Consider the following 19,473-nt stretch of genomic DNA (forward strand, 5'->3'; position numbering starts at 1 on the left):
TTAAAGTTAAGGTGAGCTGGCCTACATCCATAATTAATTAATAGGGGTGTTCTTGATCCCCGTAATTAAATAAAGCTTTAGAGCTAATTAGTAATAATTTGTCTTCAATTATAATTAAAAGTATGCACCTTTCCAAGCAAACAATCATCTCACATAAAATAAAATAAAAAAAAAAAAGCCCAAAAGCTTCACTTCTGTGTAGTTAGTTTAAGAAATCTCATTATGAAATTTGAATAATTAATTTTTATAATTTCAAGCAAACTACAATACACAAATACAGTATTCACTTCACAAAACTAAGGAAAAACGAATCAAATGAATATTGTTCCAAGTTTTACAGCAAATTATAGCCTGAAATCTCTCTCTCAAAACAAGAAAAAAAAAAAAGCATAAATAATGTCAGCTTAGTTACATAGATTGACATCTTCTGGAGAACAAACAAGCAGATCAAGATCAGCAGCTACTTCAGGTACTGAATTCCTTTGTATCAATGCATTCTGAGCTCAGGGTGATATATGATAATAAAAAATAAAGGGATTTACATACATATCACATAATTTTTATATATTTACATATCTATCTCATAAATTTTAATATTTACTTAAATAACGCCTAAATCTTTAAATCATATCACTAATATTAACTTTTTTAAAAGTGAAAAATACTTTTTTATTCATTTATTTAGATGTGATTAAGACACTGAAGTGTTATATAAATAAATATTAATTTTTGGAGATTATAAATGTAAATATATAAGAATTATGTTGTATGAATGAAAATCCCCTAAGAAAATAGTTGCAGGAAGCAAAATAGTTTTACTAGCGTCCAGTTTTTGGCCTTTTGAGTCCACTGGCATTAAATGGAGAGACAGTACCACTGGGAAGAGGGCTTTCTTCTCTGAATCCTGAATTCAGTATTGCAAGCTCTCTCAGCTGCTGTCTTTTATAGTAATCATGTGATTCTTCCTGTGGATCAATGCAACATAAATCAAAATATTCTTAAGAGAAGAAATTCATCATGGTTAAGGATGGAACTGACAGTTATCAGAATGTTAACAGTATGAGCTCCACTTGGAAGATGTAAAAAGGGAAATGGCAGAGCCATGAATAACTATGGTTAATGAGAACTTCCTCTAAAAGGTCATAAATATATTCAGATTTCGTTTGGGTCAGCTTTCTTACTGTTTCTTAAAGCAATTTTTTAATACATAAATTTTAATTTTTATATTAAAAAGCTGCTTTAAGAAACAGCAAGAAAGTCGTCTCAAACAAAACCTCAGTGCTAAAAGAGAATGCAACTAGATTTTGAAAAACAGTAAAAAGCCGTCCCAAACAAAGCCTCAGTGCTAAAAGAGAAAGCAACTAGATTTTATGCTATGTTTTAAATGAAGGCAGTGGTTGTTTTGTCCAAAACTACTAGGATTGTAAGAAAAATTGATTAGGTAGCCCTTGCATGGATGTTAATTTAGAACATCTTAGGGGTCTAAAGTTCACTAATACAATTTAGGATGTGAGTTTATTAAGCCAATATTGAAATTTTTTTTTTGTCTCGAAACCTATAAATAACCAAAAAAAAAATCCTCCAATAGATTGCTTTCTCAAAATTGCTTTCCTTTTTCAACCAATCAAACAACTGCTTAGAGCATTCAAACATTAGTCTTCTTTGATCTAAATTAAAAAAATATATACAATTCACTCCAAAATATAATTTAAAAGGAATCAAAATCTGAAATTTTCTAAGATTTTTTTTAATGAACAAAATTTATGAAGTTCTTCAAGATTCACGTCGCAAAATGAAAAACTAGTATGCAACAATTAGGGTCATAAATGAGCAAGACAAGTTGAGTAATACCTTATTCAAGTTCATTTATTTTATTATCGAGTTTGACCTAAGCTTTGAGAGCATGACCAGAGTTCTAAAATTTTTATCAAATTTGTTTATTAGTTTTCTTAGCCATAATCAAATTTTAGTTGACCAACTAATTCTATGTTTGATGACAATGATTTAATTATATAGCCTTATTATTAGGCAAATCTATATATATAGATTTTAATTAAAATTAGCATTTATTTAATTTGTATGGTGAAGTTCTAATATTAATAAGAAAATAGTTTAATACATGTATTTTATTATTTCTATAATATTTCCATCAAACATATACACCTAATAATATACATAAATTTTAATATCTATGGTCCTCTCAAGTTCTTCTACAAAAATCAAGTCCGGTTGTATATCCACTGAATCAGTACTGATCTTCTGAACTCCATTTAAAATATACTTCCTCAAAGAAGAGATGTGAAATACATTATGTACTCCATCATATAACTTGGCAAAATAAACCTGTATGCCACCTTTTCAATCCTTTCTGCAATTTCAAAAGGACCAACATATATTGGACTCAGTTTTCCTATCTTGTCAAATTCTCTTCACACCCTTCATTGGACTAATCTTGAGAAATATAAATTCACCAACTTCAAATTCTACTGATCTATGATGTATTTCTTCTGTCTATCCTGCATAGTTTTCTATTTGTCACGGATCAGCCTTATCATTTTTGTAGCATCATCCACTAAATCAGCCCCAAAAATCTTACTTTCTCTTATCTCAGTCCAGCTTAAAAGAGTTCTACACTTTCTCCCATATAAAGCTTCATAAGGAGCCATATCTATACTTGCTTGAAAACTGTTGTTATAGGCAAACTCAATCAGTGGTATATATGTCTCCCACATGCCACCAAAATCCAAAAACACATAACCTGGGCAAATCTTCTAGAGTATGAATGGCTTTTTTACTGCCCACCTATTTGAGGGTGAAAAGCTTTAATAAATGTGAGTAAGATACTCATAGCTTCCTGAATCTTCCTCCGCAATATGGATGTGAATCTTCCATCCTGATCTGATAATATAGACTTTGGTACTCCATGTAATCTAACAATCTCATTACCATACAAGCTTGTCAATTTCTCAACTGGATTAGATTGTTTGATAGGTACGAAGTGTGCAGACTTAGTTAACTTATCAATTATCACCCATAAAACATCACATCCTCTTCTAGATTTGGGCAAACCAACCACAAAATCCATAACAATGTCTTCATAATTCTATTCAAGTATAGGTAAGGACTGCAATAAACCTCCTGGTTTCTGATGTTCTATCATGACCATTTGGCAAAAAGTACATTTAGCCACTACTTCTACCACACTCTTCTTCATTCCCGGCCACCAAAACACTTTAAGTCTTGATACATTTTGTTACTGCATGGATGAATGGTGTAACTTGAATAATGAACTTCTTGAATGATTTCTTTCCTTAAGTCTCCAACATCTGAAATACACAATCTGCCCCTGTAATGTAGCAATCCTTCATCATCAAGCTCAAATTCTTCAATGTATCACGTACCAACTATATCCAATATCTTCTTAAAATTTACATCTTATGGCAAAGCTTCTCCTACTCTATCTTTAAATGTTGATTGAATAATCATTTGATTCAACATCACAATTTCTACATCATTGGGCTGAACCACTAAAATTTAACTTATCCAATTCCTTTTATCAATTCCTGCTGTTGTGTAATCACTTAGTTTGCACTGTATAAATTCTTCCTGCTCAAAGCATTTGCAACCACATTTGCTTTACCCGGATGATATTTAATGTCCAACTCATAATCCTTAGTGAGTTATAATCATCTCCTCTACCTGAAGATATACTTCAAACTCTGATGATTAGTAAGAACTTCACACCTTATCCCATATAAATAATGCCTCTAGATCCTTAAGGCAAAAATTACTGCAGCTAATTCCATATCATGGGTTAAACAATTCGTTTCATGATTTTTCAATTGTCTAGAAGCATAGAAGCATAGGCAATGACTCTTCTATTCTGCATCAGTACAAAACCCAATCCTTTATGCGAGGCATCACTATTGAGCTAAAATCCATCTAACCCTGAAGGAATAGTCAGCACTGGTGCAATCATCATACATTGCTTTAATCTCAGAAAAGCTTCTTCACACTGAGCTGTCCATTCAAACTTCACTTCTTTCTGAGTCAATCTGGATAGTAATCTGTGAAAACCCCTCAACAAACCTTATGTAATATCCATCTAAACCCAAAAAGCTCCTGACATCTGTCACTGTAGCTGGTCGAGGTCAATCTGCTATTGCTTGCACCTTATGTTGATTTATAGAAATCATCCCAATACTGATCACATACCCTAGAAAGTTCACTCTTCGGCCAAAATTCGCACTTGGAGAACTTAGCATATAATTCATTTCCTCTCAATGTATGTAACACAGCTCTTAAGTGATTTGCATGCATCTCTTCATCTGGGGAGTAAACCAGAATATCATCTATGAACACAATCTTAAATAGATCTAAAAATGACTTAAAGATTCTATTCATGAGGTCCATAAACACAACAGGGGCATTTGTAAGATTAAAATGCATCATCACAAATTCATAATACCCATATCTGGTACTGAAAGTTATCTTTGTTATATCTTCTTCTCAAATCCTGAGTTGATGATATCCTGACCTTAAATCAAACGAAAACACTGATGCACCTTTCAACTGATCAAACAAATCATCTATCCTTGGGAGAGTATATTTATTCTTCATTGTCAGCTTGTTCAATTCTCTGTAATCTATAAAGAGCCTTAAGCTTCCATCCTTCTTCACGAACAGTAAAGGAGCACCCCAAGGGGAGGGAGGTACTATGCCTGATGAATCCGTTATCTAGCAATTCTTGCAATTATTACTTCAACTTCTTCAGTTTTTTTATTGTCATTCTATAAGAGGCTTTAGCAATAGGTTCAGCTCCTATCACCAATTCAATAGAGAATACTATTTCTCTACTTAGAGGTAAGCCAGATAAATCATATGCAAACACTTCTAGATATTCCTGAACAACAGGAATATCTTTCAGCTCTTTTTCCTCCTTAACATAGGCCAAGAAGCCTTCATATCCGTTCCTTAACAGTTGAAAATTTAAGGATGAAATCATAGTAGCAGTTATCCATTTATCTCTCTGAAATTTAAATTCCTTCATCCCAGGCATTTGAAATCTAACTTCCTTCTTATTACAATCTATAGTCACGAAATGACAAGATAACCAATCCATGCTTAAGATTGTATCAAATTCACACAATGGCAAAACAGTCAAATCTACTTCTAAATTCTCATCACCTATCCTCAAGTCCACATGATAACTCCTATTAGTTTTCATTTTATTCCCATTTGACATTAGAACTGACAATGATTTCAACATAATTGTAGGAAGCAAATTTGTAAATCTAACAAACCCTTCTGAAATAAAGGAGTGTGACACTCCAATATCAAACAATACTCTAACTGGTTTGTTACACATTAAGATTGTCCATAATCACATAAAATTCATAACATCATTATAAAACATGATAGTCATTGTTCATTCATATCATATAATATTTTTCATTACAATTAATTAAATTACATATTTGTAACAACATCAGGAAACCCCTTAGCTTCTTGTTGGGACAATCCATAGACTCGAGGCTGAACATTCTGACGAGGCTGACCTTCAGAAGGAACAGATGCTATAAACTCCACAATTTTTGGTCTGTTAATTGTCCTCTGAGTATTATTACATGTCCTTACCTCTGTAGCATATTTCTGTCTCAAAAGAGGACAAGACTTTGCCATATGTCCAGGCTGATGAAACCAGTACTAACAAGTATTAGTAGTAGAGAGACACTCTCCCTTATGCATCCTTCCACACTTTCTGCATACTGTAGCAGCTGCGGCACTACTGTCAGAATGGCTGAGTTTGGGCTTCTTCCAAGTAGACACTTTAGACTGAGCGGACTGAGTGGGTTTTGGCCTACCCTCAATCTTTCTTTTCTGGAAGCCCCTCCTCTGAGTTTCCTGCAAGTCCATCTCGATCCTTCTGGCTCTTTCCACCAAAGTGGAATAGTCTTCAATTCAAAAAGGTATGAAATGTTACCTTATTATATCCTTCAGTCCAGTCAGGAAGCAGTGTCATTTTTCTTCAGCATTTGGTATCAGGTGAGGAGCATATCTAGAGAGCATAATGAATTCTACCGCATACTGTGAAATAGATCGATCTCCCTGAACCAATATGTTGAACTTATCTTGCATTTGTCTCCTTACTGACATAGGTACAAACTAGTCTCTGAATATCTTTACAAACTTTTCGCATGAGACTTGATTGCTGGATCGCCCTCCAAAAGTCTCTTGCAGATAGCTCCGCCACCACCTTTCTGCCTCACCATCAAAGGCATAAGCAACGAGTGTAATCCTCCTATCTTCAGGGCAAGGCATGCCCTGCAAAATATTCTCTATTCTCATCAGTCAATTCTCAGCCTCTATAGGTCCACCACTTGAAAACAACGAAAGTTTCATATCTTGAAATAGCTTTAATTTCTTATCCATAGAACTACTCCCACTTCCACTAGCCTAAGTTTGGGAGTTCCTAATCATCTGAGTCATCGTTGCCATCATTTGAGCAAATGACTCCATTGTGACACTGCTGCCACTTCCTGAAGGATCTGTTACTATAGGTAGCCCCCTCCTTGCTTCACCTACATTGCCCTCAGTGGCAATAGGCTCAGGATTCATTGACCCTGCTTCATTCTCAATGCCATCAGTGGCATTCTGCTCAATATCCATATCCTTGAGACAAAACATAATATCATAAGTCAAAAATTCATAAAATTCACACTTCCTATACATTTCAAGACTCATACAATTATACTATATGATCTTTCATATTGATCTGTATTAAACATTTTCTCTAATACCACTATTATAATGACCTGGCCTGGCTAACCTTTAACAGGGAGGGAACAGACAATTGTACATAAAAACACATATAACATTTAAATCATAACAGTTTCATTTCATAAAAGACGTAAACATAAATATCATCCATACAACTTAAGAAAGAGCCACTAAACATCCAACTTAAAATTTTTCAACAATTTCATCAAAACATACAATCACTAAAAACATAAACATAATACAATAACAAACTCCTCATTACAATCAGTGACTCAACTCATAACAGAAATATAAAAACATGACATATTGAGGTCCTCTATGACAGTAGATAAAATGTCGTCTTGTCATCACTTCCTATCGCTTTCTCCTGAAAAATATTCCCCAAAGTAGGGTGAGCCAACGCTCAGCGGGTAATAAGCATTTATCTTAAATTCATAAAATAATTTTAAACATATCATTGAGCATGAATGAAGACAATTAAAAGATTACATAAAACAATTAAAAGATTACAATAAATATTGGTAGGCATAAATCATAATACTTTTTCATATTCAGTTTTCTAGAAGCTTTTCCTTTAAAACCTTTTTTCTCTTTTTTTTTATAAACTTTTCCTTTCTCATTTATAATTTTTTTATTAAATACATAAAATACATAATATAATATATAATAAGCACCCGTACCGAAAGTACTAGAAATTTTGTACTGATCGAGTACACCGTCAAATTTATTATCATTCCTTTATCATTTGGCTCCGAAGAACCCATTTATCACTGCCTCTGTAGAACCCTTTTACCATTGGCTCTGGATCAGCATGCACATGCAAATAATAATATTTATATACATCAAAGAGACTAAAATTATTCATAGAATCATATGTTGTTCAAAAATTTTCGTGTATAATTCGGTATCAGTTATGCCTTGAATTTTTTGTTTTACAAATTTTAAGAATAAACACAATGACATGAATTACATATGAAAATGAAGCAAAAAAAAGAAATTTATAAACATTAATATCTGAATATTTCTTCAATAATCATAACATTTGAAATTGAATTATTTACTTAATTTAAATTCATAAACTTAATTTAATGCAAACACCTACCACATAAATATCGCAAACCACACCGATGCCACTTAAGTTTGAAGCGTCCTTGTAATTAACAACTAAGTATAAATATAAACATTTTTATCTAACCTTAATCATAACATATTTTCATTAAAAGATTAATTTAATTTTTATTTTTGAAATTAAATAATTTCTTAATTTAAATAATTCCTTAATTATTATGTTACCTTAATTCGTTTAACTCCATATTTTACCCAAAATAAACATTCACTAATTTTCTAATTAAAATAAAATTAATTAAATTTTGGATTTATTAAAAACCCTAAATTTTAGAAACGCTAAATTCATTAATTACCTCAAATCAACATGCCAAAGTTTCCCCAAAACCTAATTTAATAATTACCTTAATCTTTTTCGGAATTATTTAATAAGAAAAATTAAAAAAAAATACAAATTCTTAAAAAAACTTAAAATTTCGTTTTAGAAACATTCCTAAGACCCAATGTTTAAAATTGCGTAATCGGGTATTGAGGCGTTTTTCGTTCATGAGGCGAGGCATAAGCCTCGAGGCGTTTTGAGGCGTAAGCCTCAAAATCAAAAAATTGTGTAAACATAAAATGATAAATTTTGTATATACTAATGAGTAAATAATATATAAAACATAAAAATGCACAAGATATGAAGTGAAATCAAAATATCCCAATAATAAGACAACATGAAATATAGTTCAACTCAAACTCCATCTTTCCCAAATCACATTATTCTTTTAATTAACATATAATTCAAAAAATAAATAGCAATGACATATCACATAAGAACTCATAAGTCATCAGCACTGTCATCACCATGTTTAAAAATGCACAATTAGGTATTGAGGCGTTTTTTGTTTCTAAGGCAAGGTGTAAGCCTCAAGGCATTTTGAGGCGTGAACCTCATAATAAAAAAATTGTGTTAAGTGCAAATAAATGTTAAAAGTAAATTTTTATATAATACTCAAATAATATGTTAAAAAATAGCGACAAGTTAGAAGTTAAGAGGAAGTTGCTGCGACTATGGGGTACACGAAATGTGATTTGTTCGCGACTTTACTTCAGGATTTATGTAAGTTTTAATATATATCGGGTGAGGCGAGGCAAGTTGAGGCGTAAGCCTCATAAAAAAAACTTGAGTAAGCCTCAAGGCGCTTTTCACTGGAATTGCGCAAAGGCCGGCCTCAAGGCGAGCCTCATATTGCGCAATTTTAAACCATGCTAAGACCTATAAAAATCATTTTTGTGAAAGCACTTGAAGAAATTTAAATTTTAGGAAAAACCTTAATTTTCAAATCTCAAAATTAATTTCATAAAACTTAAATTAAATTCCATAATTATCTTCCTAACACCATTAGGAAACATCTTGGTGAAGGAATTTTGAAAGAAAATAAAGTTTGGAGAACATCCTAATTTTTCTCTTCCAAAAATTTTTGAGATAAGATGGATATTCTTAAATCTATGGCATACCTTATTCTTCCCTTGACTTCCTCTTCGATTTCCCTCAAATCCCTTCGCCGGAAACCACCGCCGGAGCCGCCGTCGAAAAGCTCCCGTCGCCTCTCTCTCCCGTCAGCTTCTTTCCTTAAGTTCGATCGAACAAACAATGGGGACCAAATGAAATTTGGTCCCTTTACGAGTGATGAGTTTTTTTTATTTACATAATGACTTAATTGCCTCACTTAAAACATCTCCACTTAAATAATTTCTAGGGGTAGTTTAGGTATTAGGAAACTTCTAACATTTTTATCTCCCAAATTAAGCGAAATTAAATATAGATTTTATATACCAATTTGCTCCAAATTTTGTTTAGAGTTTTATAAAATTTATTTTGTCGAATTCCGATGACATTGAATTTTTACTTAAATTTCGTCGCGACACATGGGACTTGAGCACAATTGACAGGAAATTGAACATAAAAAATTGGACCACATGGAACCAAACTTGAAATTACACGGAATTGAACCTAACATCTAAAACGAAGCCTATAATTTACAAAATAACAAAATTAAATATACAAGCAAGGACTGTAGTTGATAATAATTTCAAGAATAATCGGCTTACAAGTAAAGATCAAATGGAAAACATGCAATATGCTTACAACAAATAATTTGAAATTTTCAATAAATATTGGAAGTCATCATGCTGATTGGAATGCAAATGCCAAGCAAACAATGATGCAAGACTCGTTATGTATATTACAGAATGTCCTCGAGGACAAGAGACTTGTAATGAGCCATCTATGAATGGTAGCATGTAAACATCCATTGATATGCTTATGAGCAAAACATGAAAGATATGTAGATGAATACAACAACACTTTCCAGTCGATATCAACGCACAAACGAACATTTAACCTCACTACAAACAATAACAATCAACATGCAATGAATTGCCAACCAAGATTCTTTGAAGAGTTCGAAGCAAATACAGCTTGCATACAACTAATGTCGCTTAACTGCAAACAAGCACACTAATCCCCTACAAGCCATGGTGATCAACGCGCAATGAATATAATGAATTCCTTGCAAGTACTGATGAGGGGTTGCAACAAACGAATTAGCCTGCCTAAGTAGCAGCAGTAGATATGTTGTAAGGATGAGGGGTCTTTTGTGAACAAATGAAAGATGATATATGAATGAATGCTTATCACTTGGTAGTCAGCACCAGTATGCAGATGGATACATCAACTCATTTGCAAACAACAAAACCCCTTGCAAACATACACAGCACATCATACGATGAATGTGAATATCTTCTAGCAATAAAGAAAGGTTTGTCGTATATAAAATAGTATGCCTACAAGTGGTAACCAGCAACATGCAGTGAATGCTACGACATTCCTACAATTCTGAATTGGATGGTCACCCCGCATAGCCTGTGTTTAGAATGGCTTAAGGAAATTGCACTTTGGCTTCCTCGCCCAATTTTACAGTCATAAAGGACTTCACAGGAATCATATTAAGCAACTTGTCAACAGAAATTACATGGATTAGAATCAACTTGAATTATGTTGGAAAAGAAAACACAAGCTTTCGATGAATGAACATCTATATTTCTTTTAGATGTTTTGTTATTTGGGACTAAATATTTATTTTATTTTCATCCAAAGATGAAGAGAAAAGATATCCCCAATGGAGTTGCCAGAAATTTATTGGCTCAAAAAAACAGTGCATATACATGAATCCCGCTTTGCAGACATTGGATTTCGTCTTCCTTGGGTCAGATTATAGTTAACCAAATTTTCCCTGAAGGTAGTGTCAAGAATTAGTTAGATCTAGGTCCTTACTTCCCATGAGTGCAAGCACTCATAATTGATTACCCCTCTTAACACATAAGAGAGAACTCTCGATTAATGATGAATAAAGTTTGGGTGTTTTAATCTCAATTGTGAAGAAAATGGAGGTAAACCTTATCAAGATCCCATGATATGTTGTCCTAAGTATACAAAATGGTTCAATTTACCAACATTAACAATCATTAACCGTAGTGTCCAGGGAATCTGATTAGCAGTCATGAGTTGAATCTTCTCAAGGATCCTTAGTAAACTGAGAAGCTTATATGTAAATTTTAGTTTTATTAAGATTTTGGGATATACATCTATTAGAATACCTAGAAATTATTTTGATTTTGGGTTTATAACTTCATTTAGAAGTTACCTAAAAGTTTAAATTAAAGCGGATCTTACAGCTTTTTTGAGAAGTGGCTCATTAGCGGGTCTTACAACAAAGCTCTAGAGCAAGGCTGGCCATTAGTTTTGAATTTGGTTGATAGGTCTTACGACTCTCTTAGAAGTTGTCTATCGGTTTAATTTGGAGTGGAACTTACTACTCTACTTATGAGTAGGTCTTACAGTTTCCTAGCTCTGCAGCCAGGCTACCTGAGAATTTAATTATTTGGGTAGGTCTTACAATTTCCTTTTGAAAGTTGCATAAAAGTAGGTCTTACAACCTAATCTTTTAGATTAAGATTCTTGTTGGTTCAAATTTAATTTCAGAGGAGTTTTTCTCAAATAACAGGTCTTATAACTTCTTTTATAAGATGTATGAAAGTGGGTCTTACAACTTAATCCTTTAGACTAAGATGCCCGTTAGTTTTTGTTCAAGAGTTCGATATTTTATTTAGAAATTTTTCAAAACTAAATACATATAAGAGAGGAGGAACGGAGAGGGGGTTGATCACAGAGTTCACGCGAAACGGGAGAGGGCACGCTAAGCGTTCGAGCCTAGGAGGCATGCAAGCAGTTCAATCAGGTGTTTGTTCGGGCTTGATCGGAATGTCAGAGCATCTGCAATAGGAAGCCTGAGGTAAGACGCAGGGTTGGCGTTCAGTCTGGAGTGTGGAGGCGAGACGGTGTGCGAAGGCAGCTCGGTGTTGCAGCATGCTTCAGATGAACACAGAAGGCTGGGGTGTGAGCGGAGACTAGGATGTCGGACGAGACAGGCAAAGGCGGAAGTTCTTTCTGACGAGGAGGTGTCGGATACGGGAGATTAGTTTAGCATTGGATGCATGTTAGACAATTAGAGCTGATGTATCGGGTAGGGGAAACCCCGTGACACTGATCAGGTCGTACATATTATCACCCATCTGAGTGCACTGGCGAAAGCCGCTATCCTCAATGGTTGATCATATGTATGATCTAATCTACCCTCTCATTAGCCTGCTTGCGAAGAGCGTGGAGGCCTGCGATCGTTTCTATCCCTTGAGGTGATACGATTATATACCCTCTACACTCTGTAGCGGTGGATCCCTTTCGAAGGTCCACATCGTGGACAATGTGGGTAGTGGGTGGTTACGAGTGATCTTGTGTCGTGAGGGAGTTACATGGGGTTTGGCTTAGTCAACATGGGGGCTGATCAGCTAATTAACAGTCAACACACCGCTACTTCCTATTGGTTGATTTCTCAAGTCTTGAATTAATTATGTCATTACTATCATCACTTGTGTCAGTACATCAGGGTTAACTGCTTAGGCATTGTTCTTTATATATCTTCTTCAGTATCAATTTGAGTTCTGAAATACAATTACAATGTCTTATAAATTCATAATTTATTATCAATTCAATTTCAATAATCAATCTAATAGCTCTTTTAGTATGATTCATATCCTAATTGGTTTATGATATCACTTTTATCACGACCTGGCCCGGTTGCTCGAATTAAGGAGGCGGGAACGAACAGTCGTACGTTAATAACATTTCTTTAAATTCAAAAACATTTTATCATATATATTCCAAAGAAAAACTAAAAAACCATTAACACAATTTCCATCAAACTACAAACAAAATCTTTCAAATACTTAACATTTACATAAATCATATATTACCTAGTTGCATTTGTGCATCGTCTTCTGTAGACGTATTCCTCTCCTCTTTCAGCAATTTCTAAATGTCAGGAGACTTACTTGAAAGCTTAGTTTAACAGATTGAGTTTACATGATAAACTCAGTGGGTAATTACTCTTATAATATAACAATTATACAAAAATATACAATGAATTATATGTTTTTTTTTCTTTCTTCTTTTTATCTAATATATACATAAACGTATCAATTTATATGGGATAAATCTTTATTATATCTTTGTCCAATAACATATTCCTTTTTCATTTTATGTTCATTCATTTTTTTCATTTTCATTTATCCCTTTCCCCTTTCATTTAGTACAGGAGCACTGTCTAAATGCACTAATAAAGTTACAACCATTTACATTTCCTTTTCCATAACATTTTTTATTTAACATGCACAGGTACGTTGCTTCCCCAGCCAATATCATACAGGGATGAACTTCCGTAAATTAACATACATATATATTTTCCCTCTTTTATTACTTTTATTTTATATAAATCATTACTATTATATACATTATGATATAACCTTAGCATATAATAATTCTCAAGGTTATTGCATATTTAACATTTAAATATATTATCTATATAATGATTGATATATCATCAAAAATTAATCATGATTGGGCACTAATCTCGGGGCAAAATTGAGTTGGCAACTTTCAAAATTAAATCTAGGACCATTCAAGCTCCGATTTCAGCAAACTTATAGTTGAACTAAAAATCTCGAAAAGAAGAATACAATGACACCAAATTCGACCCAATATGAGCACAAATGGGTCCAAATTGAAGACCTAAAGCACATTTAGAAGGTTTAAACCATAAATGAGACAACAAAACAATTTCCAAACATGACATGTTTATAGTCAAATCGAGTGGCTCGTCGAGGCAAATCAAACGAGCCCAAGATCATCGAATTTTGATATCATTAAGGCATTAAAAATTTTGAAAAACAGTCCACAATCAAGGGAGTCGATATCGGTTGTCTATTCAAAACACTACCAACAAGCCCTTGATCTTCTCCCTATTTACAGTCCATGTTACTCTCAAAAAACTATAAATAGAGCTCTCATCCTTCATTAAGAGGGTGCAAGCAAGGAAGAGAGGAAATGAAGAGAAATTAGAGTTCTCTGGCCATCAGACTTCTCGGCCACCAGCCACCTACCATCACCAGACTATCACCGGACTTCTGCCCGACAATCGATTATCGTCGAACTTCTGTCTAACTACCAGATGTTGTTGGACTTTCGCTCGACCACCAACTATCACCAGACTTCTGCCTGGCCACCAACTGATGCCGGATTTTTGCCCGACCACCTATCGTTGTCGGACTTTCGTTTGATCCTTATTCGTCGCTAGATTTCAACCTGATAGTTAAGTATTATAATCTAATCGTCCTAAAGTTCAAGAACAAACCAATCATTTGCAATCCATTCAAATATTAATGGAATCATTTCAATTAGGCGTGGCCCCGTGATTTTTCCCTTCAGGGATTTCTACATAAAAAATTTTGGTGTTTCTTTTTTCTCTGTTTGTCTGTTGGATATTCATGCAACAATAAGACGAAAAGATTTTCCTACTTTACTGCCGTGAATATTCTAGCCCGCAACAATGATAATTCCGTATGCTTATAACTTAAATTTAAATTTTCTTTATTGTTTTAATTAATTTGTATAACATGTAGTAATTGCAACAATTACAAGTAATTATAATTACATAAAGAAAAGAATTTGAAATTGTCATAAAATAATTATGAAAATTATCCACTTTTATACTTCAGGCTTCAGCTCCTTTCAAATTTCGACCTTTGAAATAATCTTCCTTATTATAACCTAAATTCACATACAATCACATAAATTATTACTATATTTAACTTTCATTAATTTTACATTTTAATGAATTCTTGCCTCAAATCCCTTGAGAAATCCTTTATTGGCTTCAACACTTCGCCTTCACACGCTAGATTAATCCTATTCTTTTCTGTTCCAATTTATATTAATTAACATATTACTAAATAATTTTGAAGGGTTTCTCAAAGGTTAAAGAAATAATAATAAATGTCAAGTTTCTAACTTGCATCGAGCAAATAGGAGCGTGCACAAGAAGAAACATGAGGATTAACTCGACAAGCATAAGTTGTCACGCATCGAGCCCGCGAAGGGTGAAGTATGATTTTGACTTTAAAGTAATTAAATTTGATTACAACATATCAATTTTATTCAAAATTGTGGATTGAAAATTAGATTTTCTTTTTTTTTTTTGGTAAAAGAAAATTGGGTGGGAATATCCTGACCAAAATTTGGCTAGGATGAATTTAAAGCTATTAGATTTGCTTTGAGAGGAGTCAAACAAGAATTAATTGATTGTCCATATATTGTACTCATCTCAAAGCAACTTTAAAAGGTTTGAAAGCACATATTGACAAAATTTTAGTTGGGATATCCTAACCCAATTTTTCTCTATTTTGTTTCATGCTGATCTTAAAGGATTCCCATGGCATTGAAGTTTACAACTATTTCTCATATTACCTACAGCTCCCATTATGGGAGCGTGCAGAATTTGATTTTGGCAGTTTCTTTGTTATCTGAAAGATCGGGAGAAGGCAGTATTCGTGGCTTTTGCTGATATAGTCCCGATATTACTTACAAGTTTCAACTAACACGTTGTTGTTGTTTGTATAAGAGCATATGGAATTTTAAAATAAGGCTGTCCGTAACTCTTAACCTTTTGATACTTAGGCTTCACTTGGGACGGCTTTTTAAATACTTCTTAAAGCAAATTTTTAATGCAAAAATTTTATTTTTTATATTAAAAAGTACTTCAAGAAGTAGTAAAAAAGTCATCCCAAATGAAACCTTAATTTAAATTTGAATTGAGACAATCCTATGTCAATCATATCTACTAGCCTAGGGTATAAGAAGGCACATAATTGATGAACGTTTGCAAAATAAAATTTCAGTTCTAAAATTTTAATTTTGTAAGTTAAAGTTGTTTATGTGAATCACTTGAGTATGTATAAAGTGTGACCACCTAATGCTAGACCTTTCCTTTGTATCAATTTGAATCCTGATTTTTATTTTTTTGTACTTTGGAATCTTGTTCTTATTTCAATTACATGTTTCTTCTTGGCTTATTAACACTACTGATTTTGCTCAAATTTAATAAAACTACAATCCTATTTGTGGGAATTAAACTAGAATTGCTCTATGATTTTCTATGGCTCAAAATTTTTGCTGATTTTATGTGGTTCAAAATTTTTATTAATTTGCTTAGATTAATTTTATCATTTTGTTGTTACTTGGGTTTTAGCTTTTATATTGACTGATTATAATTAAAGAAAGCAAGTTGTTGAATTAATTTGTGATTTGCGATATGCAAAAAACCTAAGTTCCCTTCTTGAGTTCATACAACACATCATATTAGTCATGTTAGGAAACACTAACCCCGAGTCACGTCATTCATCATCCTATAAAGTAATTGATTTCCGCGGCTTTAGCTTTTCCCTATGGTAAAGAATGGATCTACATATCAAATGTGCTGTTGTAAAGCAGTGTTTTTAAAGGAACTACAAGACTTGCTCTCACGATACAATTCAAACATGCCATAAATTAAGAAAATGTTGTGTAGTAGCAAGCAGGACAAAGAATGAAAAACATTTTACCACATGCGGATACCCCTCATTTAGGCTTCGTTTGAGATGTCTTTCTTATTGCTTCTTAAAGTAGCTTTCTAGAAAAGCTGCTTTCCTAAAAAGCTACTTTAAGAAGAAGCAAAAAAGCCGTAATGTTAAGAAAAGGTTAAGAAAGGCAGTTTACAACAACAAATAGGAATTATCACGTCGGATTAGAAGATTTATCCCAAAGAAAAAAGGTTCAGAAAGGAACAAGCCTTTTGTTAGTTAAAGATAGAATAACGTTAAGCACTCCTACAGGACATAAAACTATTTATTTGCTTTTAGCATGCATGAAGAAGATATTTCAGTGGCTAAACGTATTAATCAAAAGAGTAATTCCTGGTACATACCACTGGCTTGAGCAGCTCTTCTAGAATTTCTTGAGCATGTCTCAACTTTAAATCAATAATATGAGAAGGCAAGTCAGCTTCGATCAGGACATGCAGCGGCTCGTTCAAATGTTCATAACCTGGCCGTCCCATATGTGTTTCCTCCTTCAATATGAGAAAAACAAAATAATAAAATCTTGACTTCAAGCAAGAAAATGATAGCAATCACATTAATAGATTGAGACCATTTTGATAAACAAGTTTCCTGCTAATGTTAAAATTTATAAATGGTCATACTATTACAAGATTCAGATGTCTGAATACAGCATGGACCTTCAAAGCCTAATTCCAAAAGCTTTAACAAGAATCAAGTTTACCTTGTCTCCATGAATATCAAAAGAATCAATGTTAATACAGAAATCACAAGGATTATGTGCAAATTAAGGCCTATAATACAGAAAAACTTGAAAGAAATTAACAGCTAAGATGTTCAAATATGGAGAGGACCTCTGGACAAGCGTATAAAGAGTATTGTGACTAAATCATCTCAAATAAATATGCTTTAGTAAATTGTTGGGCACTGTATATATGTGTAGTTCACATGATTTGTAAAACCACTCCCAACTGATGCATCAGCGCCAAAACATACTGTTAAGTAAAAGTTATGTAATATTTTATTGTGTTAAATTCCCGTGAATATGTTTGTTTTTAATTGCTGTTGTACAGGAATATCTAAAAAAAAAAGAAAAAAATCATGAGTATGGAACCAACGCCGCAGCACTGAAACCATTAGCATCGTAGCGTCAATGCAATGTCGTTGACGCCCCGGCGCCATATCAGGATATTGTAACGTCGGAGCCTTAAAAAAAATTGTATTTAATTCAGCACCCTGGTAGAAAAAAGGTCAGCACCACAGCACTTCACAATGCCACAGCGCCAAAAATCAACATTGCAGCACCGAAGTTTCAGGAAAATTGCACAATAATTAAATGTCGGAGCGCCGATCTCGTAAGCATTGCAACGCCGGATAATGTAAGCGAGCGCCGCAGGGCCCAACTTTTGCAGTGCCACAACAAAGCTATTAACAAAAAGAAATGCTACGCCTGATCAGTCAAACGTCACGCTAGATTAGCAAATAGCCATGCCGTGTAAGCCTAGCACCGTAGTGGAGAACATTTAGAAGCGCCGAGGCGCTAGTTCATATTATAACACCGCGACGCCTGAGCCATTTTGTAATAAATATAAATAATATTTCTATTTTTTTATGTGAGAGTGTTGAAGTTCTGAATAATTTTCTTAAAAGAGAAGCCAGAGGAGAGTTAAGTGCATACTTTAGAGTGGCTAGATAATATTGTTGTGAGAAGTAAGCATTTGGAGAAGAAAGAAGTGTGGAGCGCAAAGTTACAAGGAGAGATTCACTTTAAGAAGGGTTCATCTGTATGATCTGTTTGGGATCCTTAATCCCGGGTGATATCATTTAACTCTTTTCTACTTGTACTTTTTTTCTTGAGTAAGAAATGAAAATTGTGTTGTTATGTTTTTATTCTATGGCCGGCTAAACTCATAGTTGTGAACTAATACTATGAAAACCTAAGTAATTACTAATATAGACTCTTGTGCTTTAAATTTTGAATGGTCATTTTTAATATCTCGCTCTTTATTTAATCTATGTAGTGGCGATGTGTAGAATTAAAACCTACGGTGATATATTGCCTCGATAGAGGAATATTGGAATAATTAGGAAAATTGGAATGAAATACTTGCATGTCTAGACATAGGATAATTAGCATTCTAGAGTCTATGGAGATAGAACAACTGTAGAAATGTCATAAATCTTTCTTTACATCCTTACAAGCTCAAGAGAGATCTAGGGATGCATATGCTCTGGTTCACAACTAATTTAGGAGAGTCTACTTAGGAAAGCTTAGCATATTTCACTGTCATTAGTCCAAAACATTTTATCTATTGGTATCTTCACTTTTCTTCAGCAATTCTCATTCTAGATAGAATACAGCTCTAATTTTGTTGTGTAGAATAATTTTAGTATCTTGAAATAGACGGTACTTAAACAATTGTGTGAAGCAGAACACTTCCTCATGGAATCGACACTCTCTCATAACACTTATTAACTTAATCAACATGCGCACTTAATTTTTTAGTGCAGATTAATATTTGACTAAACATAAGCATAGACCAACACAAACAACCCGCATCTCCTCATCCCATCACATACTTCAAAGAATGTTTATCC

At 33.5% G+C, this 19,473-nt stretch overlaps 1 protein-coding gene across 2 annotated transcripts in view; it reads right to left on the reverse strand.

The window, feature by feature from the left end:
* Positions 1-228: 228 nt before the first annotated feature.
* LOC110104572 (KH domain-containing protein SPIN1-like) overlaps positions 229-19,473 on the reverse strand; it is a 33,421-nt gene continuing 14,176 nt past the window's right edge. Inside the window, exons 6-7 of one of the 2 annotated variants that reach the window (XM_020833740.2) lie at positions 17,244-17,387; positions 229-965 (exon numbers count right to left, since the gene is read on the reverse strand). In XM_020833740.2, the coding sequence (XP_020689399.1) occupies positions 819-965; positions 17,244-17,387 (291 nt within the window). In that variant the 3' untranslated portion in view covers positions 229-818. Of the gene's footprint in view, positions 966-6,957; positions 7,148-17,243; positions 17,388-19,473 lie in introns of those variants that run through there. The other variant, XM_020833741.2, reaches the window with a different exon arrangement.

The sequence above is a fragment of the Dendrobium catenatum genome, unplaced genomic scaffold (genome assembly GCF_001605985.2).
Source record: "Dendrobium catenatum unplaced genomic scaffold, ASM160598v2 fragScaff_scaffold_655, whole genome shotgun sequence".
NCBI lineage: Eukaryota > Viridiplantae > Streptophyta > Magnoliopsida > Asparagales > Orchidaceae > Dendrobium > Dendrobium catenatum.